Raw genomic sequence first — 25,095 nt, forward strand, 5'->3', positions numbered from 1 at the left:
GCTCTCTCTTCACCACGACAGACTGAAGACATATAAAGGTGAAATATCTAAGATGTGCTTTGTTGGACATCTGCAACACCAACATCTGCTGTCACATTATAAAGCAGCTCAGTATAAGTGCAATCACATTCTTTCACCGTGCTTGTCTTTGCCTCGGTGCTTATGGATTCTCCTTCACATTCTTCTTTCACCTCATGACATTTTCCATTAAAAAGGGAATTTTTGGACTGTTCTGATGGAGCACCAGACTGTGCACCGAGTATAAAACAGGTAAAACTTCACCAAGCACAGGTTCATCACCACAAATACCACTGGATCCTCAGTTATAAGAGGAATTTCAGGAACGCTGCTTTCAGATCAGTGTTTTCAAGGTTGATCATGTGCATTAAAAACCAGACTGGGTTCCATTTTATTGATATGCTATGTTTATCAATGTTCATTAAGACATTCTACAGCACAGAGCCATCGGTACATTCTGTATATTTCCATTGGAGTGAAAGTGTGTAAGTGACACTCGAGCCAAAAGATGCAGCTTTAAAACTGAACAGACTTCAGCAGAATCAACAAAACACAGAACATTTCTTTTCCTTGAGAATACATTTGTGTGTATATACAAATTTATCAAAAGCCACATTAAAAAGAAAAATAATAATCTCGTTTGAATCACAAATTAAGACGGAAAAAAACAAGGTAAAGAAGAGTAGACAGAGGTGCTACATGTTCAGATTTAAAATCACGACTCGTCAAAAATAATCAATAATTTCTCGTTCCTATGCCCCAAAATTCCTTTCACGCTCCTTTTCGTATGAGAAAGTGCACACTGCTAGTTCTCTTCTTGATATATTATTAACATTCATTTCTGTGTGTGATGCTGACATTTCAAACGTCATTCAAAAGTTAAGAAGTCACAGAAACCCTAAATTAAAACAAATAAATCATCATGTAATACTGTTTAACATGGGAGTTTAAAATAAGCTTGATGCCACATTATTTTTCACTCAGAGCGTGGGCTGATTATTTCTCTGGATTGGCCTCTGGATGGCAGTACAGAACCACCTGGAGGACATGACCGTGGCGTTTATAAGTTGCTAAACAGTTCATTCCTCTTGCTCCAGTCCATGGCCGGTGCCTTCTTGGCGCCGCGCTTCTGCTGGGCTCTTTCTTTGGCCTGAGCTACTGTCAAGGCAAGACCCAGGCTGTCGATGGCTGGGGCCGGCTCTGACCTCGAAGCTCTTTCAATCTAGAAACACACAAATATTCAAACAAGTTTGTTTTTCTCTGAGCTTTAAAACTATTCCAAATCTTTCAGTGGCATGGAGACAGTACCTCTGAAGGCGAGGAGTTGTCTGTTGCTGCTGGTAGGGAGCTGCTGGAAGAGGCACTGGAGACGGAAGAGCTCGCAGATACTTTAGGCTTTGCATCTATCTGCCAAACACACAACACACATTCAAAAGGGTCAATTCATCCACAGCACAAAACACCATCCGGAAACCATCTCAGCTTCAAAGGACTTGAACATTTCAATTATGCAGAACTAGACTCTTTTCAAACCCAGCGGAGACTCAACGTTTAGAGGTAGCTCATTTCAACTAGCTGCTCATTATAAGCCTTTCTGAATCTCCAGAGAAAGGAAACTTCACCAAAAAAGCAAAAATAAAAGCTCACTTCTGAATATCCTCATTCAATGTTAGAGTCTAACACCTGTAGCTCAGGAGGTAGAGCAGGTCATCTGCTGATCGGTCAGTTGGTGGTTTGATCCCTGGCCCCCCTAGTCTGTAAGCCAAATGTCCTTGGGCAAAATATTAACCCCAGGTTGCTCTCTGATGCATCCAGTGGAGTGTGAATGGTAGTTATAAAGCACTTTAAAACAGAAGGCAGTGCTTGTGTGCATGGGTGAATGTTGTATAGAGCGCTTTGAGCACTGTGGGAGAGTAGGAAAGTGCTATACTTTGTGTTTTTACATCAAACAATCTGAAGCGAAGTACAAGAATACAGACATGGTGTATTTCTTCTACGAGAGTCACACAAACATTTCTTTTTAATTATCAAGACCAAATGTGCAGGCAGAGAGGGGAGTGTCACCAGCAGGGGGGGCTGGTCATTCAGAGGCTCAGTGTGAGCAGTCCTCTCTCTGAGCAGACCGTTCAGGGATCGGCACACAGCCCTGCTCCTGTCTGATATGCAGTGTGAAACTCACCTCATCTATGAAAATTTGGCCTCCAGTGTGGAAGCAGCTGTTTCTCTAAAAATAACCCCAGCCCCATGCTGCACACGAGCATGAGCCCTCTGCTGTAAGGTGTCTTCATCAAACGCCTCTAATACTATTCCGTTTGCACTAATGCCACTTAAAAGCCTTTTAAGTTACTGAATATCTAAGCAGGACTATTGGCCACCTGATGATAAAAGGCACACTGGAGGTCAGAGGTCAGGGTATGGATTCATGTTATATAACAGCTGGTGAATGACTGATTGTTTGCTAGGGAAGTCTGGCTGTATGTGAGAGTGTGTGAATGCTGCTCATTAGCATAATCCTCAAATTAAAGCCACTGCAATCCCATGATCTTCTACTCCTGTTGCCATGGTGAAGAGGTCAGCCACAATGTCACTAGAGGGGCCAATCCACAATTCCCATGTTGTCACTGGGTGTGTGTGTGTGTGTGCGTGTGTATAGACGTACTGGGTGGTGTTTATTTTGATGACTGAGCCTGTGCTAATTAAAGGGGCTTTGCACTGGTTTTCTCAGGCTGAGGAGAAGTGAGTCTGCTCTTGAACTCTTTATGTGACATTTGTTACTTAAGTATATGTCACACAGCTGCATCCTGCTTCACTCTCGGGCTGCTTAATGTTATCTCTTCAATTGCAGAAGACTCGTTAATATTAATGTCAATGCAACGACCGTGATCAATTTAATGTGGAAATTCAAAATCCTTTAAAATAACCCTACTATGAATACAGACATGTACAAAGTTGCATGCATAACTGAAGTAATGCAAATAATGATGGGACAAAGAAGAAACAATCAGAGCTTTAAATGGAACTCAATGCAAAAGCATCTTAAAGTGTAGGACCACAGACAGCCACTAGGGGCGCTATTTTCAGTTGGCAGATTTTTATGCCAGATGCAACCCCACAAATGTCTCTGCCACTGGATTCAAACCAGCGAGCTAATATATGAACCCCTGCACAGTGCCAGTTTACTTCCATGAAGTACTAAATATATTTTGTTTATAACATTATGTGATTTTTCTTTCAGCTTTGGTCCTAATGCTTTGTGTGATGATGATCACTTTCAACATTATGCTATAATCAGGTAGATAGTAGACCTCAAAGACAGCATCTGTTGTAAAGGCTCACCATTCAGCACTCACTTCACTAGATGCACCTTGTATCTTTTCCTCACCTTTGATTGGGTGTGGTGCTCGCCCTTAATTGAACTCAAAGGACTGCACACATGGGGCGGCAGCTGAGGTGAGTTTCTGTTCGAGTCTCCTGAGTTCATGTATTATTTTGAGTTACTTAAATCATACTTTATTTCCTTTCAGAGATAGAGTCCCTGTGTCTTTCCTTTTGCTCATTATTTAATAAAACAAAAAACCCTGCAAGTGATTACTGACTGTTCATTCTCATCCTGACCGGATGAGCCCATGATGGTAACAATCTCTAACCTCCTCTGAACCTTCCTTCAAAACTGCATCCTTAGGGGTGTGACTGGTGTGACTCCAAACTGTCTCGTTTGGAATGATTGACAAACATTAATAACTTTGAGTCACATGCTCACTGGTTTCATTCATTAGTTTGTCGTCAGAATTTTGAAGTAGACGACACACTTTCTTACTGTTCTTTAGGTTGTTTAACTGTGATAATGATCTGTTATTTTGGTAAATGCAGAAAAAATAGCCTTTTAAAGGGCATCTAGTGGTGAGAACAAAAATTATTAGCATCCTATGCATTGTGCATCCTGCTTGTGTGTGTGTGTGTGTGCATGCAAGGGGTCCTTACCTTGTCTTCTGCCATTGGCTCTGGAAGAGGTCCTTCAAGAACAAACAAAACAGAAAAGTCCTTGTTTCACTCTGTTTCAAATAACTTTCCTCAGTATTTTATGTTTTGTACTTCTAAATATTAAGGAAACATAGTAAAAAGTGTGGTACCACTGATGTGTTCCTCAGTGGGCATAACATTGCATTTCTGGAAGAATTCCTCTGCCTCAATGTCAACCACCAGTAGCCTAGTCTCGTCTCCTCCGGCCTTTATGGCTGCCACCACCTCTGAGTGCTGCATCCCAGCCACAGACATACCATTAACCTGAAGAGACAACAGGAGAAACTTAGGAAAATGTTCTTATATTCTATAATGATCCATTTTCAATGTTTCCCTCCAGAGACCGAAAGTTATAGCATGGCCCATCTTACTAAAGCCTGCTTATTATTTTCTCAGTTAAGTTTGGAGAACAACCTTATTTTTGTTTTTTTGATCATGATTTTTACGTGTTATAAATCTGTAAATAAGCAGAAACATTTTATTGTGTCCAACTTAAACACAAAGACTGAATAAATAGTGACTGTATAACCAAAGGGAAACAGAAATGATCTGAGTGTAAAATTGTTGCTCTAATTTTCTGTTATTGAAGGTTACACTTGGATTGACGCTTGGCTGTTTCACAGGCAGGTTTGTTGTGTCTCTGAGCACAGTCTCAAAAGCATGGAGGACGTTCCAGGAGACAGAGAGCCCAGCGTCCTTAGCCCTGCGTTAACTGTCTGGAATGGTGGACTATGGATTTGCCATAGAAAACTAGAACTGGGAGGTCCCCCACTGTGCTTTTTACAGATGAGCGAGAGGTTCACCCTAAGCACATGTGACAAACTTAGAAGTGTCTGGATAAGTCACTGAGAATGTTTCCTTTAATGCAGCGGTCCCCAACCCCCGGGCCTCGGACCAGTACCGGGCCGCGAGAGTTGAGGCTCAGGTGTGAAATGTATAGTTTTCAGGGTTTTTATCGGTTTTCAGCGTTATTTTGTTATCATTTTATTGTTTACTCGGTTTTCCTTGGTCTTTTTACATGTGTTATGAATAAATTTTCATTTTTTGGTACCGGTACTAGTTTTATTTTGTTGTATTTATCCGCGACACCTTAAAGGCAGGTCCATGAAAATATTGCCAGGCATAAACCGGTCCGTGGCACAAAAAAGGTTGGGGACCGCTGCTTTGATGTCATTCAGCACGAGTGATTTGATGGAGGGTCAGTGACTGTTCGGGGGAAGCATATCCCTGGAGGGATGCAAAGACATCTCCACAGGCCAGGCAACGGCACCCTGAGTGCTATTAGGTATTGGGATGAAATCCTTGGACCGACCGTCAGATGCTACAGCGATGCAGTAGATGCAAGGTTCCAACATTCTGTGCACAGATTATTCAGGCAGAACGTTCATGCGAAGTGTTTGTGCCCAACCACTGACTGGCCCCCATGTTCGCCTGACCAACAGACCCAATAGAACAACTCTGGGATATTATATTTGGATCCATCCGACGCCACCAGGTTGCATATTAAACTGTCCAGGAGCTCTGGTCCCGATCTCGGCGGACATCCTGCAGGACAACATCCATCTCTTCATTCGGAGCATTTCCTTCTGTTGTCAGGCATGCATACAAGCACAAAAACAAAAACTACTGAGCACCATTCTAAGTTGCTGCAATGAAATTTCAGCAAAATATACTAGCCTGCCACATTTTTACTCTTGGATTTTCAGGGTGTCTATAATTCAGCTTTGAATTCAGTAAGTTAATAATTTTTTACTTCCATCAAACGATGTGGTTTGATTCCAAACATGTATCCATGTTATTTATTTATTTATTTTTTAAAGTTCTTTATTCAATGATTTGAGTACGATGCATATATGAATTCGATTTAACTTTCAGTTTCAGTATTCAATTTTTACCATGCTCATTCTTTATTAGTACAACATTATTACTCACTTTTTATTACTCTTGATTTACTTCTAATGACAGAAAGTTTCAACTTGACTTGGCGTGCTCAATGACAGCGACAGAATTTAGCCAGCTGATGCAGTTATTAAAACCCGCATGAAAACTAACCCTTTATTATAGTTTAGCAAATTGAAATAATCGGAAACATGTACGTGTTTGCCTAGATTGTGTGTGAGCTTTTACTATTGTCTGTTATCAAAGATATTGGTAATACTAACAAAGCAGAATAAAAAAGCTACTGTTTATTTATTTAACTAAACAAACTGATTGGTTTACCTCATTATTCTGCGATCAGAACTCCCTGTGAGTGCACAGCAGTTAGTACCAACCATTTTATGTCATCACTGACAATGTCGCAAAATCTCTGAAGTGCCCAAGAGTGTGTTGGTAGAACGTAGGGTAGATGCTATAAACAACTTCTTTTTGTTGAGCATGACTAACTATGTTAAAAGCATATTTCTTGGTTTGGAAATCTATGCACTTATTTTCTTTAGATTTCTCTTCATCACTTGTTACATTCTCTAAGAAGTTTTTTGGTGCAGGTCGCTTAAAGTGGAAAGAGGGTTCTTCTTCCCCACAATTGCCAAGTTATTGGTAAAAGGAGACTGATTGCTGGTGTTCTGTCTCTAATATTGTGAGAATATATACATATCTTTAGATGAGCGCTATTATAAAATTGGAGCCACATAAATAAAACGGAATAAAACGAATCAGGATATTTAACACACGGTGGAGAGCATCATTCCTTTTTCTTGCATTCATCTAACAGTAAGTTAACCGGCTTACTTTGGCAAAGAGTTTCTTTGGACAAGTGGAAATACTCAGATCCATTGTCTGTAGACTGTCACTGCCCATTCACACAGAGGACTACATATCAAGTCAGTGAACTGTCATGACAATGGAATGGACACCCTAAAGGAGATTAATGGCACTGGTGATGGCTGATATTGTGTCATACTACGAGGAGTGTTGTACAAGAATACTCCCAGAGTTGAAACTGATTAAGCACCCAGGGAGATAAGTCACTGAGGAATTTTTGTGGGAGGAAAATTGGAGAAGTTTCACCAGCTCCCACACAGGAACATCAGGAGATGGTACAGAACACTCTGCTTCAGAACCTTGACATGAACTTCCAGGACTGCCCACGAGACTCTGAGAAATTACACTAAAATTCAGCTTTTAAATCTTTACAATATCCCAAATGTAGCCTTTCTCTCCCATGCATGGGAGAAGCCCGAGTGGACAGTTTGAAAGCTTCTAATTCAGCCGACAGACATGTTAAGCAGATTAACTATAAAGGATTATTGTCTCTCCCACACACTTAATGAGGCAGAGAATACAGATTTCTCCTCTACATCACATATAAACAAAGAAGCTTCTTAATAGTTCGGCTTCTGCTAATATTTCATTCAGTTTCTCATTTGCACACTGAAGTAATAGGATTACAGCTGATATATATGGCTAACACAGCTAAAACACACACACACACACACACACACACACACACACACACACACACACACACACAAAAGTTGTTTAACTTTCATTATAGTCACCTTAAGGCAACTGTTGCTGTGTTTGGCACTTTTAAACCCTAAAATGAGCCCTTTTAATCTGCGGTTGTGACTTTTTTTGCACAAACTGGTTCTCCTTAAGAATTTGTTTTCAGACTTTTCCTAATATGCCATCTCAAAGAGTTTTATCACAATTTATCAAGTTTTCGACTGCAAATCCTACAATTACATAGAATACCTTTAACTTTCTGACCTTACTGGTCATAAATGTTTTAATTTTGCACCAAAATGATTGTGGCTCGGACTTCCCAAATGCCTCAGATACTGGCATTGCCTATCCCTAGCCTGGTAGAGGAGTTTAAATGTGCAAAAGTGAAGCTTGAGATGTCACTCACGGACTCCCGGGACCCCATAATGAGAGGTACTGCTCCCACCCTAGCAACGGGGAGGAAGTGGACCCAGCCACATCTGTGCTACAGGCCAAATCTCCTCTTCGACGTCGTGACGTGGTGGGTCACATCCAACAGGGCAGAGGAGGATTTGGTCTTGGAGCAGTAACACCTCGGTGGCAACAGGCATCTGTAACCGAATGTCGAAAGTAGTGGAGGAGGTTCGACGACAGGAGGAAGCAGTCAGACATGCTAGAGCCGTAGCGCTGGCCAAGCAGGGTCGCTGGATGAATTGGGAGTGTTGAAAAGAGGAAACTCTCATGGAGTAAAATCTGGGGAATGAAGTCTAATAGACTAAGTTTCATCATCCGAGCCACATACGATGTGCTACCTTCCCCAATAAATCTGTAGATGTGTTTTGGAAAGGACCCAGCCTACCTCCTGTGTACAGTCCCAGCCACACTCAAGCATATCTTGGTTGGTTGTAGGACTAGCCTTACTCAGGGCAGATACACATGGAGACACAACCAGGTTCTCAGGTGTCTGGCTGAGAAAGTTGAGCGCAAAAGGAAATCCATCAACGCTCAACCCTTCACGAACCAAGAGGACCGTCAATTTTCATCAGCATTTGTCCGGGAGGGAGACAAGCCAAGGTCGAACCCCTCAACCCCAGACCGCTGAAGGTTGCCAGGGATTGGCAAATGCAAGTGGACTTGGATCAGAGGCTAATTTTTCCCACAGAGATCGTAACAACAACTCTGCAACCAGACCTCGTCCTTTGGTCTAACTCCCATAAAGTTGCGTACGTCACTGAGCTGACGGTACCATGGGAGGAAGCAATTGAGGAGGCATTTCAGCGTAAGAAGCTGCGGTATGCCAACTTGGCAGCTGAGGCAGAGGACAGAGGCTGGAAGATCAAGGTGCGCCCGGTGGAAGTGGGGTGCAGGGGCTTTGTTGCCAGTACAACAGCAAAAGTGCTTAGAGAGATTGGGATCAGAGGACAGGTGCAACGGCAGGCTATAAGAGAACTAGCTAACACTGCTGAGAGGACCAATCACTGGCTATGGCTAAAACGGGCTGACATCACTTGGGCAGCTAAGGCAGTCAGCTAACCGCGATACACATACCAAGGATTGATCGACTGGTGGTGGGCCTGCCACAACAGAGGGCGTCGAAAGGGTAAAACATAACATTAGAATTTTTGGTGGTTGACTGCTACAGCCGTCTCAGGGCCTCCTGGGGACTGTGCAGTTAACCTCATGGTAGTAAAACTAAAAAGAAAAATGTTCTGCTCTTCTCCCCTTTTCTGGGAGGCAGTGGGGACGTAGAGCGTACAGCCCGATCCGGCGGGGAGGTGTGGGAAGCCAGATCGGCGCCCCCCTTCTGGCTCTCCTCTCTGCTCTCTGCTCTCTCCTATCTTATCTTATCTTACTTGTCTTACTCCTCTCTGTCACCTTTTCTGTCCCTTTGAAGAAATGAGGCTCCATGAATACTAAAGAGGTCAGTATTTCTCAGTTGCAGTGAATAGATAGAATAAACTGTAGAAAATTAAACAGGAGAAAGAAGAAGAGAAAAACAATTTTAACATAAACCGTTGACACACTCCAGGGCCTGATCAACCCTGGCAGGGCCTCCTTGTATGAGGGTGTCTAGTAATAATGGCCGAAACACCTGATGAATCCAAGGTCCACTACTGACGATGTGTCCCATATTTGAACAATTTGGATCAGATTTCTAATCCCTAAACCTAACCAGGGAAAATGGCAGGTTAGCTTGGGTAAAAGAACAAAAGTTGAGGCACACAACAATGTACGCTGCTGGTAAAGATTCTGGGCTGCTTTCCTCATAACAGCCATCCCTCAAGATTTTCTTCATTAAAAGCAATGCATTGTCTGGGATTGTAACATCTAGTCCTTTACTGAATCATGTCAAAAATCTTTCTTCCCCTAATGTTATACTTCCATCAGTATTATTTTCAATATTCTTTGAATGCCACATTGTTTTCTTCTTCTTCTTATATCGTCTTTCCCTACACTCAGTAATGAAATCCAACTTTGATCACAAAGTTTCACACTAATTTTCAAACATAATTGTCTTTGATCTTCTTGGTTATTGTTGCTATTTAACATTAATAATAATAATAATAATAATAATAATAATAATAATAATAATAATAATAATACTATTTAAAAATAATAATAATAACAATAATAACAACATATTTGGTTTCTTATTGTGTGACCTTTTTAACAACAGGTGAAAAAAGCAAAGTCTGACGTCACTAGCCGTGTCTGGGCCTAAACTCCACTGCAGGTCCATATATCAAACGATCACTATGGCATTACTGAGAGTTGAAAAACTGTCTAAAGTCTTTCAACTTTAATAAAATGATCAGCATTCTGCTCTACCAGGTGTAACAATTGAGTTTAACATCCAGGCATCCATGAAAACGGAATTTATGACATTTAACGGAGTTAGAAGTTAGCAGGAAGTTAGCTCGCTAGCTTCTATCTAAATACAATATAGCATGTCCTGACTGCGGGGTTTTGGAAACAAATGAAAACGTACAGCTCTGTTATCACTTCCAACATAAATGAAGACAGAAAACTAAACAGCAGTGACGTTTGTAGGGTTACTGAAGTTTGGCTAGCTGGTATATAATGATGTGCTACGTGACTGCTAGCGACACAGCTATGTTAGCATAATATAAACAAGCTAACTTTTTTTTCCACTGGATAAAAGTTAACGTGAGTGTTCTCGGTGGTCAGGAACAAATGTAATCGCATGACAGGATGCTGTAAAAGGACCAAACTTCAGCCAGGAGAACAACTGAGATAATCCATCCACAATACGAGGTTAGTCATTCATATACTGCTGCATGGGCTGGGCTGTAGTTACATCCTAAGGTTTTAAAAACTGAGCTTAAATAAATGATTAGCGGTAATAAAAGCCGAGGGAGGTCAACAGTGATCGCTGACTGTTTTAGGAGCTTTTTGAGATTAAATAGAAGAAAATACAAAACATTAAACATGTTAACAACACAAAAGCCATTTTAAATACAGACTACTTTAGGCCCGGAAGTAGGATTCGTCACGTCATCACTTAACGACCGGATACTGAACTGTGCCATCATCTCTTGTTGTAATGTGTTTTGTTTATCAACACCAGCTGCTGTCAAAGCACAGGGATATCTGAAAAAGTGAGTGTGTACCTGGAGGATCTTATCCTGCGGCCTGAGGCCGGCGCTCTGTGCTGGAGAGTCCTCATCCACAGCTCTGATGAACTGGCCTGGTCTTGACTTCTCGCTGTGCAGGTTAAAGCCGTAGCCACCGGGGCCCTTTTTCAAGAGGCAGAGACGAGGCCGGCGCCCATCTCTCTCCTCCTACACAGGATCACACATGAAACTCAGTGTGAGAGTTCAGCCTAAAGTGTAACATTTTACTCTCATAACATACATATTCATACACATCTGTGCTTCGTCAAAATTATTAATCTGTTCTTCTAATTTTAAATATAAACCTGTCACAATTATGAAGAAACCATAATTATAACACAGAGCAAGACACAAAATATTTAACATAATAATTTATATTTAAGACTATTTAAATCAAAACAATCACAGGTCATGACTCAAAACAGAGGGTTAGGAGATACTGATAAAAACTAAAAACCAACATTACAATAATAAAATTATCAAAAAAAATAAAAACGGTACCATTTCTAGCACATTCTCAAAGTCATGTACTATCATCCGCTTATTAGAAACACCAACTAACCCGACCCCACTAACCACATATCTTTGGACTGTGGGAGGAAGCTAGAGAGAACCCACGCAAACATGTGGAGAGCATGCACAGAAAGATCAAACCAGGACCTTGCTGCTGTGAGGCAACAGTGCTAATCACAGCTCCACCGCTGCACAACTTGATATAAATAAATAATGATATCACATTTTAACATTTAGTACAATGCCAATTCTTTTTTATATATTATTTTAGAATTCTGACTTAATTTTTTATTGAAACTGTACATCAGTCGAGCACACAGGTGACACTCTTAAATCTCGTTATTCTTTGCAGAGAATCAGTAAAAGCAGAATGCAGGAAATCATCTATTTGTGATTAGAGTATGTGACGACGTTTATGTCTTATCTCAACCTGAGATGCCACATCAACACAGTTCCTACATGTTTGTTCTACGCTGCAAACTTTGGACATCATGCAAAGTCCCTATTGACATATTGTAGACATGAAGCTTCTTCAAATAACATCAAGTACATTAAATGTTCATGCATACAATGAGGTAAGATGGGTAACTGAATGAAGCAGCAGCATCCTGGCTCTGCTGCTCAGACTAATCCTGCTGTGACCTGTGCCTAGTTAAGTGTTTAATCCAACATATGTTCTTATAATACTGTAATCACACATGTGCTCCTGTGCTGACATCAAGAACTTTATCTTTATTACAAGGCTCTTGGAAATGATTACAGATTCTCCAATACCTCACTTTCTCTCTTCTAAACATTCACTGTTAGTAAACTTAATTAACAGAACATTTGTATATAGACTTATTACTTATTTATTTAATTTTCAAAGTCCTAATTATAGCATAGGCCACAATACCAACATATTAATTAAGAAAATCTTAATTTAAACTAAATTATTCTAATTTAGAACTGTTGCTGGCCATGTCCACCCCTTCGTGACCACAGTGCCCCCATCCTTGCACCTCAGTAGAGACGTCCACACGTACCCGGGTATTTGTGAAAACGCAGATTTTTCTATGCAAGTGCACCTTTCGTCCACACGTAAACGGCGTTTTCGGTCACTGAAAACGGAGATTTTTAAAAACTCCGGCCAGGGTGGATATTTTCTAAAACTCCGTTTTTGCATTTACGTGTGGACGAGAAAAACGGAGAAAACGCAGCGTCAAAGTTGTGCGCCTTTTTTGACCTCACACTGTGCGCCACATTATTGTTTCGGTGAAATGAATTTCTACAATACTGTTACTGTTAATTGTCTCTTCAGTGTTTAAATGCTGACACATACACACACACAGTTACTGTCCCTCCACACATACGACTCGGTCCTGCTTCTATGCCCCAGCTTTGTTTACTATTTCCCACCGAGGCTTCTAGACTTCTGATTGGCCAACATTTCTACACGGTTAGGAATATAGCGCCACCTGCTGCTTTGGCATGTTCCTAGCAGCGTTTTCCTTCATTTCTGCCTTTAAGTGTGGACGGGATTATTTTTTAAAACAAAAACGGAAAATCTCCGTTTTCAAAAATACCCGTGTACGTGTGGACGTAGCCTGATACTGATGATAATATTTTATTACAGAGAACAGAGCATGTGTAGGTCTTAAAGATACTCCGCCACAGCACTTTGAATCATATCTATCTAACAGACTCTATTTTGTTATTTGTGATGTAAATAAAACATAAAATACTTCTCCTCACATAAAAAGTCTCGAATAATGAGGCCCCATCTTATCTTGGAGACCTCATAAAATCACATCACCATGATCAATAATAACAGAGCACTTGGCTCTCAGACTGCAGCTTTTCTGGTTGTTCCAAGAGTAATTAAAAGTAGAATGGGAGGCAAAGCCTTCAGCTTTCAGGCCCTTCTTCTGTAGCACCAGAATTTGGGAGACAGACACGGTCTCTACTTTAAAAAATTAAGATTAAAACTTTATTCTTAGATAAACAGTTATAGTGTATAGTTAGGGCTGGATCATGTGACCCTGAAGCCTCCTTTTGTTATGCTGCAATAGGCCTAGTTTGTACCAAGTGTTCCTTCTTCACTCACCTCTTTTCACTCTTGTGTCTTTACATGTTACTGTGAATGTAATCAAGATTTATTATTTATCTCTGGCTTTTGTTTCATCGCCCAACCTCCAACCAGTCGCAGTGGATAGCCCTACCTGAGTGTGGTTATACTGGAGATTTCTTTTTAAAAGGGAGTTTTTCCTTCCCACTGTCACCAAGCGAGTGCTCCGTATTATTGTAGGGTGTTTATCTTACAATATAAAGCACCTTGAGGTGACTGTTGTTGTGCTTTGGAGCTAAATAAATAAAGTTGAATTGAACTGAATCTTCTGAGGCTTCTAGCAGGATATTGTTCCTTGTCAGAAACCTCAAGCTCAAACAAAACAAGTTACAATTGAGCACCTTTGGGATGTGGTGAAACGGCATATTTGCACCATGCAAATCTTCAGCAACTGTATTAACTGGTAACATGTCAACATGTCTCTGAGGAATGAATGACCTGTATCCAACACACAATAAAAGCTGTTCTGGGGGTAAAACGGGCTCCAACTAGTACTAGCAAGATGTAACTACAGACAGATCTCAACAGTGTATACTGAAAAGTTCCACGTTACTTTCTTTTCTCAACAGAAAGTGGCTTCCATATTTAAGAGCCCATTTAAAGTCAACATGTGGAATCAACAGCCGTCTGTAAATTACTGCCTGCCAAGTGTTTTTTCAAGATCAGCCACTGCAGCCTCAGCACTGAATCGAGGCACCACTCCCTCCTCCCAGGCAGTGACACTGTGGATAATACACTGAAGCAGAGGTTTATATGAAATCAGGCCGGTTGATGATTGATAGTCAGGTGCAACCTTTGGATGGAATCACACATTTATGACACAGTCTGTTAATGATGATAAGGATGACAAAATAACTGAGGTGGAAAGTTACACCAAAGGAATGCTGCAAGCAACGGTTATATCACCGTACCCACCTAGAGCTGCAACGATCAGATAACAAATCAGCTGGCTGATATGGCACACGGTTTGATTTTAAAATAATGATTAAAGTTATTGTTCAAGGGGAAGCTACAATTGTTGCCTTATTAGATAAACAGTAAACTGAATATTTACAAAAGGCAAAACTGGCATATTCGTTGAAAATATATTTGCAAAAACCAAACATAGCTGCATTTTATGAATATTCTGTGAGCACCAAATTGACAATGGGTAATTTTCAGACACTGACATGGATATATTCTATTTGCCTAAATAACAGGGCAATATTCTTTGGGTTTTAATGCCCACAAACATCACATCAGTCTCATTTCAAACAGCAGGCAACTGCAGGTATATATCAGGTACTAGAATAGCTGGTAGAAACAGTGCACAGTTTAATCTGTTTACTGCACCATAGGTGAGCCTGAGAATCAACCTATGGCAGAGCAGCACAGTAGGTGACCAGGAATAGACTGCCAGCCCTCATACTTCAATCTCTCTGTTGACATCAGTGACTCTTCACAGCGAGGGGAAGAGAAACACAGGCTTTGACTTCACAAACCAGGCATGTGTTTGTCGTCAGACCACTTTTTGTTCCTAAATGTTTAATACAGCCCTGCTGTTTCTGTCAAACTGGACTCTAAGAGGCCCCAAAAGTCCAAAGTCTGGGCGTGGTGACAACACTCAGCAGGGAAATGGAGGACGGAGAGCAGAAACTCAAAGCCAGGCTAGCTTTCCTTTAGATTAGACTCAAAATTGGATCGGACACTTTGTGCCTGGAATGAGTAAAATCCTCATCATTGTATTGTTTTCAAACTACTGGGTCTATTAGCAAGCAGGTCAGCAGGTGTCTCTGCACCGTTCTCTCTCTCTCTGTATGAACAGGCTGGAGACTGTTTGCTAAAGCAGGGAACTGAGTAAATATAGACAGAAAAATATATGAGAAGCACAGAGAATGTCATGTTATGAACTCCCTCAGCTTTTGTCTGATTTCTTTAGCGCATTGAGTCCGACTCAACTTTTCAGATGATTTTGTTTCATGTGCAGGAAATACGGTATCAGCAAATTCGCACAGACACGTACACACTCACACTGCAGTGACAGTGAGATTTGTATGATAATAAAAGTGCTGGGTAAAGTCCAGCAGTGCCCGTTTTACACACACTGTTGCTAACCAATCAGGATGCATTTTCATTATTCATTAGCGAGCTAGTTACTGACCATTAAAAAGGGGTTTCCACATCATAGAAAAGCTTAGGCAATTTTTTTCCAATTTCTTAACACTAAAGGAGAAAAACCAAAATTGCGTCCATCAGCTACTATTTACATTAGCCAGCAGGCTACTTGTAATGTTTAGATGCCTCAACATAAGCATCTGCTGTGCCTTGTAAACTCAATCATAATTTGCATAATACATCCATGCATAACTTCATTACACATGTTATGTACTGAGCAGACTTTAAGTACACTGGCAGCATTAAAATCATACAATTTTTAGATTTAAAGAAATGTAATCCATGCTAACAAATCTCAGACAACAAGGAAAACAATATTAAACGTGACCAACAGGCAATGCTTCATCAATATCTCCAAGCTTAATTGGTTGGTTGCGTTGTGTTGCTGATTGACGGGGGGTATGCACTGTACTGGTTGGTATCAGTGTGCATGTTTCATCTGCACATGTTACTTGTGATATAATCTAATTTTGTGCCTGCATAGAAAAACTATCTGGTGTGTGATCTGCCATAAGCAGCTGCAGCGTAAACGCAGGATTACCCAGTGTTGGTGTGATGGTACAAGAGGCATGGAGCAGCCATGATAAACCTTCTCTAAGCTTGTTCAATATCAAAGGTTAATGGTTTTACAGCTGACTATAGTTAAACATCAAATCCTGTGCTTTAGCCTCATCATAATGACAGCTGGGAGGACCTTGTACTGAGGGAGTGAGTGATGTGAAAACTTTATGACCATCTATGCCACACAGATAAAAGCTACTCCTCGAACAGGGTGTAAATGGAAATTCTGAACTGCACTAGCCTGTGTCTGCAGAACTGTGCTTACCAGGTTTGTCAGTATTATGCAACCAACAGCTCCTCTTACCTCTGCTAACAGCCAGAGTTAAATAACTGATTTAACCAGGATTTAAACTTCTGTGGTTACAATGTAACCAACATTATCTATGTTGTTGCCGGCACTTGTGCTTGTGGTGCTACGTTACAATTTACTTACCTTGTGGTCACGTCCTGCTGTTCTACATGTCGTGTCAGCACATAGAAACAAAAAAACATGGCACTTTTTCCCAGTCTGGGTCTCCAGTCTTTGCTGTGGTTTATTTGGGGGTTTTTTTTTGGAGGCAAACACATTTATCCCCAAAGGTTTACCACATCTTTGGTCTTCTTTGGTCCATCACCTCCAGTTTCAACAATCTTCCTACAGGAATTTGATGACATTTGTGAATCCTTATATTGATGCTACGGTTATTATTACTTATATTGAGGATGATTGTTAAAATTCAAAAGCTGTGCCAAAAAATTATCTGGAAATTAAAGTAGTAATCAACAGTACTGAAAAGGCCAATTAGCCACAGAAGCTGACATGTAGTTACATTGCTAGAGAAGTGCATGTGAGACTATGCTGTAGCTTAGGGGGGAGGATTTCAAAGGCGTTTACAGTCTATGTTTGTGCACTTTAGAAAAAGGAGTCAGTGCTTTAGTGCCTGATATCCAGTTATTTCAAACTGCTCAGCCACAAACTGACTTTACTTCCTGATATATGCACTAATATTTAGTTTTGCCTGAGAAGCGTATTTGCTTACATAATCAAAACCAAACATATATGCCTTTGTACACAGCTTTATGGTTATCATTAACCGGCTGAGACAAAAACCAAACAGTGATGTTTCAGCACTATAGCAACTAGCTAAAAGGGCAGGAAGTGGTTTCTTCGCCTGTTCCACCCCAACACCCCAACAACTCTGCAGAGGAACCTGCTGTCTGTGTCAGTCTGTGTGTATATGAACACACATTTGCTCTGGTTGTATGTTTATATTTAGAAAATCCGCTACTGAAACTGTTGTTTTTGTCAAGACCAAGTATGTCCTTTACTTATTTTCTCTAGTGGCTATTGAACTGACTTGCTTAGTTTTACATGGTAGCATGATGTCAAAATGAGCTCACAGGAATTAAAAACAAAAACATTAAATATACAGTCCTATAAAAAAAAGAAAGCTTTGATTGGATTCTATTTAGTCCTGTGAAAAACTACACCCCGTGATTCAATACCTTTTTGGGAGTTCATGGTCACCCAGTGACTGCTGGGTACCACTTCTGTTGCTACAAGCCTAAATCATCCGTCTCTACCACAGGGGTGGGTAACTCCAGGCCTCGAGGGCCGGTGTCCTGCAGGTTTTAGATGTGTCCTTGATCCAACACAGCTGATTCAAATGGCTAAATGACCTCCTCAACATGTCTTGAAGTTCAGGGGCCTGGTAATGAACTAATCATTTGATTCAGGTGTGTTGACACAGGGTGAGATCTAAAACCTGCATAACACGGCCCTTGAGGATTGGAGTTCGACACCCCTGGTCTAAACCACCTACAGCTGTTTATATGCTAACCGGTGCTGCTATATTTTTTAGAAAGAAGCTTTCTGTCCTGGGAATTCTTCCAAAAGAGCCACTTGTCCAGTCTTTTTCTATTTCTATTAATTTTAACATGTAACATGCTAACTGAGGCCTTCAGAGTAGCTCATGAGTTTTTGCAAGAGCTTGGAGAGAAACTAGAAGTCTTTGAGTTAGTTGAGCCAATTGTTCTTCCTCTTTGTTAGATAGGCTAGCAAATAAATCTTCTGTGCTAATTTTATTATTTGGCTGAGGTGGAGCCGGCAGAATACCTTGTGAACCCATTTGTGGTTTTCCTGAAATATCCCATTAGAAGGATGCTCTGAGGAGGGCCCAGGGATTTATGGAAGAATTACCACATCCTACCAGGAGCTGATGGAGGTGGTTGGGAAAAGCATTACTTTGTTAAGCCGCATGCCACCATCAACCAGATACAGATAAGCAGTAGCAACATATTTCAGTTCAAGCATGTTTCGGTCTGTGCACACTCCGTCTGTTTTGTCATGCTGCAAGCCCAATTTAGCTACTGCTGACTGATCAGAGCTGAAAGCAGGCTGAGCCCACAGCTTGGTGACACAGGAGCCCATATGTACCAAAGTATCAATGCACTCAGAGTTGAAAAGAGGGAGAGATATCAAAGACGCTTTCCTAATTGGTTGCAACAAATGTAATTATAATCTCTGTAATACCAAAAAGCCTGAGCAGTGGATATAAAAGGCTTTCTCCAGACAGCTTAACTATACAGTTCATCCACAGCCTGAGCCAACAAAATGATGACAGAGGCTGAAAGTCTCCTCTACTTTGGAAGGTCCTTAAATAGCCTAAAAACGCCTAAAGTGGGTATGTTCTTCAATGTTACGAATGAAGGAGAGAAGCTTGGATAATAAACACAGTATTTTGTAAACTTTGGGAATGTGCTCAGTCAGATGATACCAACAGCAGTTTAATGGAGTTTGTTTTGGACGGCAGTCCATACAAAGAATCCTCTGAGAGAAAATTGCTCCCCATGGCAAAGTATTCAAATTCTGGTCCCAATCACAAATTTATAACTTTAGCATACACTCTGCACAAAATACTACACACTCCTCGAGATGTTTTCTATGTTCTGCACGCTATAACTTGCAATACGTGGGACCCATTTGATGCATTACATGATCACTGCTGAGAGGTCCAAACGCTTTCTACCATCCACACTATTAATTCCTCAAAAATCTACTTAGACAATAGAAAAGGTAGTTTACTATGTGCAGTTCCAGCAATAGCTGGGTATAAATATCCTAAGTCCTACCCATCCCTTTCAACTGAAGTTGATAGGCAGCTTGGCTATTAGTAGCTATCAATAATTTGTACGACTGAGTTGGTTGTTGTTGCCATTTTAATGAAATATTAGCACAGAAGCTTAGAGAGTCTGAGATTATACAGAGGGGGATTTTGCAACAACCTGAAAAGACTTTGGAAAAAACATTTTTTAAAAAAAAATAAAATGTGACAATTTCTTAGACTTCTCCTGGGTGCTGATGTTGCAGTATTGTCTGAGTACTCAGGTATTCAACCCAAGTACTGACCAACTGCAGAAAAAGTGGCTGCCTGTGCCAAAACTCTGAGAATAAATAGCCATAGCCTTAGGCTAAATTGATGTAGCTATGTGATGACTATGTCTGTGCAAAGTAACCAACACAGCAGGTATACAAAGCCTTCAGGTTGCAGAGGGATTTCCAGTAATGTACTGTGCAATCCTTTCCACTCCATTCTTGTATTTTTATACATCTTTGCATGTACATAATTGTATCTACTGTCTCCAGTACTTAGCATTTGTCCTGTTTGTCATTTTTTTGTTTGATAAAATGACTTCAACAGTCATTACTAGGGATGGGTACCGGTGTCCGGTGCCATGATGGCACTGGTTCTGACATAAACGGTAGTAACCAGACCGAAAAGCAGCGCACATTTCGGTGCTTTATTTCGGTGCTTTTTTTTCCTGAGATGTGATACACTTCGAATTGTAGCCAATCATTTTACGTTTCCGGGGATAGTAGGCGGGTCCAGGTACGTACGTTCTTTTAGAGCAGAGCTACAGATTAAAAATGTCCAAGACGAAGCGGTCAAAAGTCTGGCTGTACTTCACAGCAAAATATGCAAACTCAGCAGCTGCAACAAGTGCTTTAAGCTGATACTGTGGAAAGGAGGTAACACCTGAAATCCGATGAAACACCTGGCGACGCTTAGCGTCTTTTTTTAAAAGCCGAGAAATGCGCCGTATTTGATAGCTTGCTGCGAGACCTCACACCGAGCACATCTACTGCAGGTGTGGTGCCTGTTATCGGACCCAGAGTTAGCAACATCCCCTAAAAAGCTGAAGAGTAGAGTCCTGGCCCCTAGCCCTGCCAGTGTAGCAGAAATGATGAGGATGATGATGGCAGCAGCAGCCGTTCTTCTCTGCGTGAGTAGCTTAATGTTGTTCGTGTTTAATTTACGTTGAGTAGGCTAACCACGTTATTAAATTAATGCATGTAAGGTGAACTAGCAAACATCATCATAGCTACATGCGGCTGTCTTCTTGTTTGATGGCAGATACTCCCTTCACCCTGGCCAAAAAGGCTAAAATGACCAAAGAAAAAGTGGGAAACAGTTAAACATGAGAGGTTTTTGGACAAAGTTTGTGTTTTTTCCATTGTTTAAGCTGCTTCCAGCCAAGAGTGATACCATATATGCCCCATAGCTGCAGAAAAGGCTAACATTGTTATCTTTTTACAAAAAAACAGCTGAACATGAGAGGTTTTTGGACAAAGCTTGTGTTCTCCATTCTTTAAGCACCGGTTCGAGCACCGGCACCGTTTCAAAAGTACCGGTTTGGCACCGGTATCAGATAAAACCTAAACGATACCCATCCCTAGTCATTACACAAGAGAGATTACCTATCGAGTGGAGATAATAAAATTAGTAGGTGGTAAAACACACATATGCCTATCACAATTATATCAGTATGAGAATATATTGTTTGTTGGTCGACGTTTAAACTGCAGCAGAAATATCATAGACTTTGAGCTCATTATCTAATAATCTACTCACTATGCAACACTCACACTCCTATAAATGGTTCAGTGAAAGTTCAAAAATCCACCTATTAACAGACTCAGGGTTGTAGCACTAATAAAACAATGAGAAGAAAACTAATCTTCAGTAGGTGCAGACTCTGTCCTACACACACACACACACACACACACACACTGCACAAGAAGTAAGGAAAGTAAGGAAAAGCAGCTGATTCTGAGGAATACATGAACTTTTCAATGCACACAAAATAAAGTCTATGTGTGATTGCATCCACCTGTATTTTCCTTCAGAAATGACTTAAATGTCTACTCAAAGCCTTGTTCTCCACAGGCAATCACTGTGGACAAAGCCTCTTTTTGCTGCCGGGGATCTCTATGGTGTCCAACAGACAACCTCAGTGTAGTGTGAAGACTCTGGAAGCTCGAATGGTACATGCTAACATGCTCACTTAGTTTGTGCTTTTATGTGACATGAAAAAAAAAATTGCAGAACAAGAAGAAGATATCCAAGTATGTCATGGAATTTTAGGAAAACTGTGAAATCATGTATCGTTTCACCACAAGCAAGACTACCCAAGTGTATCCCACTGAATGGCCAATATCACACAATCAGAAAAGCTCTGCCAAGTTTCCCATCAGGCAGGAATTTCGCTGATGGTTTGCAGCAATACAGACAGCAAATACACACTTTACACGTAGTGTAAAGTCAAGGGGCAAAGAAGAAGAAGAGGCAGATAAAAATTCCAGTTAAATAGAAGCACAGCAAAAGGTGTGAACTTGGCTCACATGGAATGTAGAAATGCTGTATGTTTGATGAATGAGGTACTTTTCCAACTTTAACAATAATGATTTAAAGGGCCTCTGGAGTAACTTCTTAAATCCTTGCCAAGTCCAAAGATTAGAAACTATGTTATAAAAAAATGGGTGCAATAAATACTTTTGTGATAACAGATAACCAGTGGTATTACACAAGCAAAAAGGAAAAGTACATTTGGAAGCTCACTTTAACAAACAGGCAATAAGTAAGAATTTACACAAGAATATCAAATTGACAGGGTTTCTGCCAGTTGATTACAATTATGGTGGCAGTGGTTGCACCATGCAAAACACAAGACTCAGAAATCCGATAGTCAAGGCCAGCAACATCTAGCTCTTAACCTAATGTTACGTAGCCCAACAGCTAGCTTTACAAACATTAGCTCAATGAGCGCTTGATGTAATGGTCCTCTAACTGAGCTTCGCCTCTGAGTTTGGACAGCTAATCCGTTATCTATTTAAATCATTTTTTAAAATTGTACAGTGTAACATTAGCTATTTGTCATAGCTATTTGTCATAGGTGGCCACGAGTGAGATTAGCTAACACTGCTACTACTGCATTTCCATATAAAAAAGTTAGAACAGCTAGCAGTTATTGCTGTGCAAAATATCAACTCACTTTAGTTAGGAGTTACTACAATGGACATCCCGTGCTCTGGTTGCTTATGTAACTGTTTATGTATTTCTCACCAGATTACGCCACAGTCAGCAATGTCCTTTGTTTCCACAAGTAGTCGCTTCGGTCAGTCAGCTCAAAGATGAAGTTTGAATGAAGAATAAGTTCTATAGTGATGCTAGTCTCTTCCTACGTGAAGCGGGTGTTCTGGGCTTCATGAGGCTAGCCTTTGACTAGGCCTTATTGTGTGAGAAACAAAGAACTTGTTTTAAAAGTAATTAATTATTCACTGAGTAGCAGAAAACATGAAAACACACTTGTTTTGTAAGTCCCCCCCCCCCCTTTTATAACTTTCAACCTGCTTATAGTAAACATATTTTCCACTTGCTCTGGAAATTTAAAAAAAATCCACTTTTTCCTGAGAATCCTTAATAAAAACTGCTCTCCATTCTGAGACCTGAACACAGCTTAACACCTCCAGGCTATTTTGCAATGCTCTTACACAACATTTAAATCTGGGCCCAGACTTTGCACTGGCTAAACAGTTACATAGCAAACAAATTCTTGCCATGTTTGTGACCGCTTCAAACCATAACCTTATAAAATGCTTTCATAACTGACAGAAAATGCTCTGCCTTACAAAGACGCATGATTGTGGTGAACAAATGAAAGAAAGCATGTCATAGTACTTCACCAGTTACGTTGACAGAAGGTCTCTGAACATTACCATTGAACGTCACAAAACCTCTAACATACCTTAATATTCTGAGTGTTTGAGTAATAACCACATTCAAAGCACAGTCTCAGCTCTCAGTGAGATCATTTTAGATAATATTAAAAATGAAAAAAAAAAAAAAAAAGACACGCTCATTCTCATAATGTATCAATTGTGACACATTTCCTGGTCCAACGAGACAAACCTGACAAGGAATTCAGTACAGAAAGCAGACAGGATCTGACACACATCACAAACATTCTGTTGAACGGGAATGAGCAGACACCTGTTATTACCGCAGTGTGCCACATCTCTGTCATAGATAGCAGTGCACATACTTTCATGTATTTTCATGAACTAAAACTGATCTATGCCAAAAACAACCTTTAAGATTAATGGAGTAATGAATAATAATAATAATGATGATGATACAAGAAATACAACTCACTCCTAGTCAAGAAATTAACATTTTGACGTTCGACCTTACAATTCCACGTACCTACCAGTGTGGGTTTAACTAGAAAAGAAAAAACTAAAAACAACATTTTAAAAAAGAAAGGAAAGTTCAGGGTACATAAATAAAGTTTAGTACTCACTTAAGTGAGTTTCTGCGCTTTACTGTACCTTGGTGCTTGAGCTGACACTATGCCTCTCGGATCTCTCCGAGGAAGAATCCCCGTTCTCAAGCGGGGCAGGGGTGCCGTTGCTCTGAGTGTCCCCGCGGTCTGAGTCGCTGTCACTGCCTGGTATGGGAATTCCTTCTGTGACGAATTCTTTCCGGCACTGTAGGTTGTGTTTTTTCAGCAGCTCCGAGGTCTCGGGGTCCACCACAATAAGCTCTAAAGCCCCAGAGGTTGCCCGTATCTTGGCGACCACTTGCTGATGACTGTCCCCCTCTACGCTCTCCCCATTCACGAACATCAATCGGTCTCCAGCCAGGAGCCCGGCCTCGGAGGCGGGAGTGTCGGACTCCACGAGCCTGATGAACTGCCCGATCTTGCCCTTCTCTCCGTGCAGGTGGAACCCATACCCGCTGGGTCCTTTCTCCAACACACAAAGCCTGGGTCGAAGTTTTGACATGTTGGCGTTTTGTTAACCAACGAAAACTTTTAGCCCCCCTATTCAAACAACTTTCAAACAGTGAGCTTACGAAAAGAAACTGACACCTGTTGCGCACAGTGACTTTGCTACAGTTCTACTTCCGTTGAACTAAGTCCCAGTGAGATTTCCGTTGCTAATGTTGCCTTTTGACTCGTTTCACAGATCCACCCCTGTGCACTATGTTGCAACGTCTGGGTTTTTTTTTCCGACTCCAACCTAACACGGTCCCGTCTTCAGTGGCGCTACCACGAGTCAAGTTAACGCATTCAAAGGAACATCCGCCATCGGATTTTCAAAATAAAACTCATAGCCTAAACTATCATCATTCTTCTTCTTTATTATTATTATTAACAACAACAACAACAACAACAACAACAATAATAATAATAATAATAATAATAATAATAATAAGATACATATTTTAGTAGGTAGGGTAATACATTGCATTTTTCAAAGACCAGATAACTGCAAGTATATGTTTAGTCCTTAGAGTGGTTCGTTTTTAGTGTTCACAAAAAATAAGAGGAATGCTTAAA

At 40.7% G+C, this 25,095-nt stretch overlaps 1 protein-coding gene across 1 annotated transcript; it reads right to left on the reverse strand.

Annotated features, from left to right (window-relative positions):
• Positions 1-402: 402 nt before the first annotated feature.
• LOC146513237 (Na(+)/H(+) exchange regulatory cofactor NHE-RF1-like) lies at positions 403-24,813 on the reverse strand. Its single transcript, XM_085170681.1, has 6 exons — positions 24,083-24,813; positions 11,097-11,267; positions 4,149-4,302; positions 4,000-4,031; positions 1,327-1,425; positions 403-1,240 (listed from the first exon to the last, which is right to left on the reverse strand). The coding sequence occupies exons 1-6, from the start codon at positions 24,536-24,538 to the stop codon at positions 1,079-1,081; spliced, it is 1,074 nt and encodes a 357-aa protein (XP_085026807.1). The 5' UTR covers positions 24,539-24,813; the 3' UTR covers positions 403-1,078.
• Positions 24,814-25,095: the final 282 nt, after the last annotated feature.

This window comes from Neolamprologus multifasciatus, chromosome 8, assembly GCF_963576455.1.
Source record: "Neolamprologus multifasciatus chromosome 8, fNeoMul1.2, whole genome shotgun sequence".
Lineage (NCBI taxonomy): Eukaryota > Metazoa > Chordata > Actinopteri > Cichliformes > Cichlidae > Neolamprologus > Neolamprologus multifasciatus.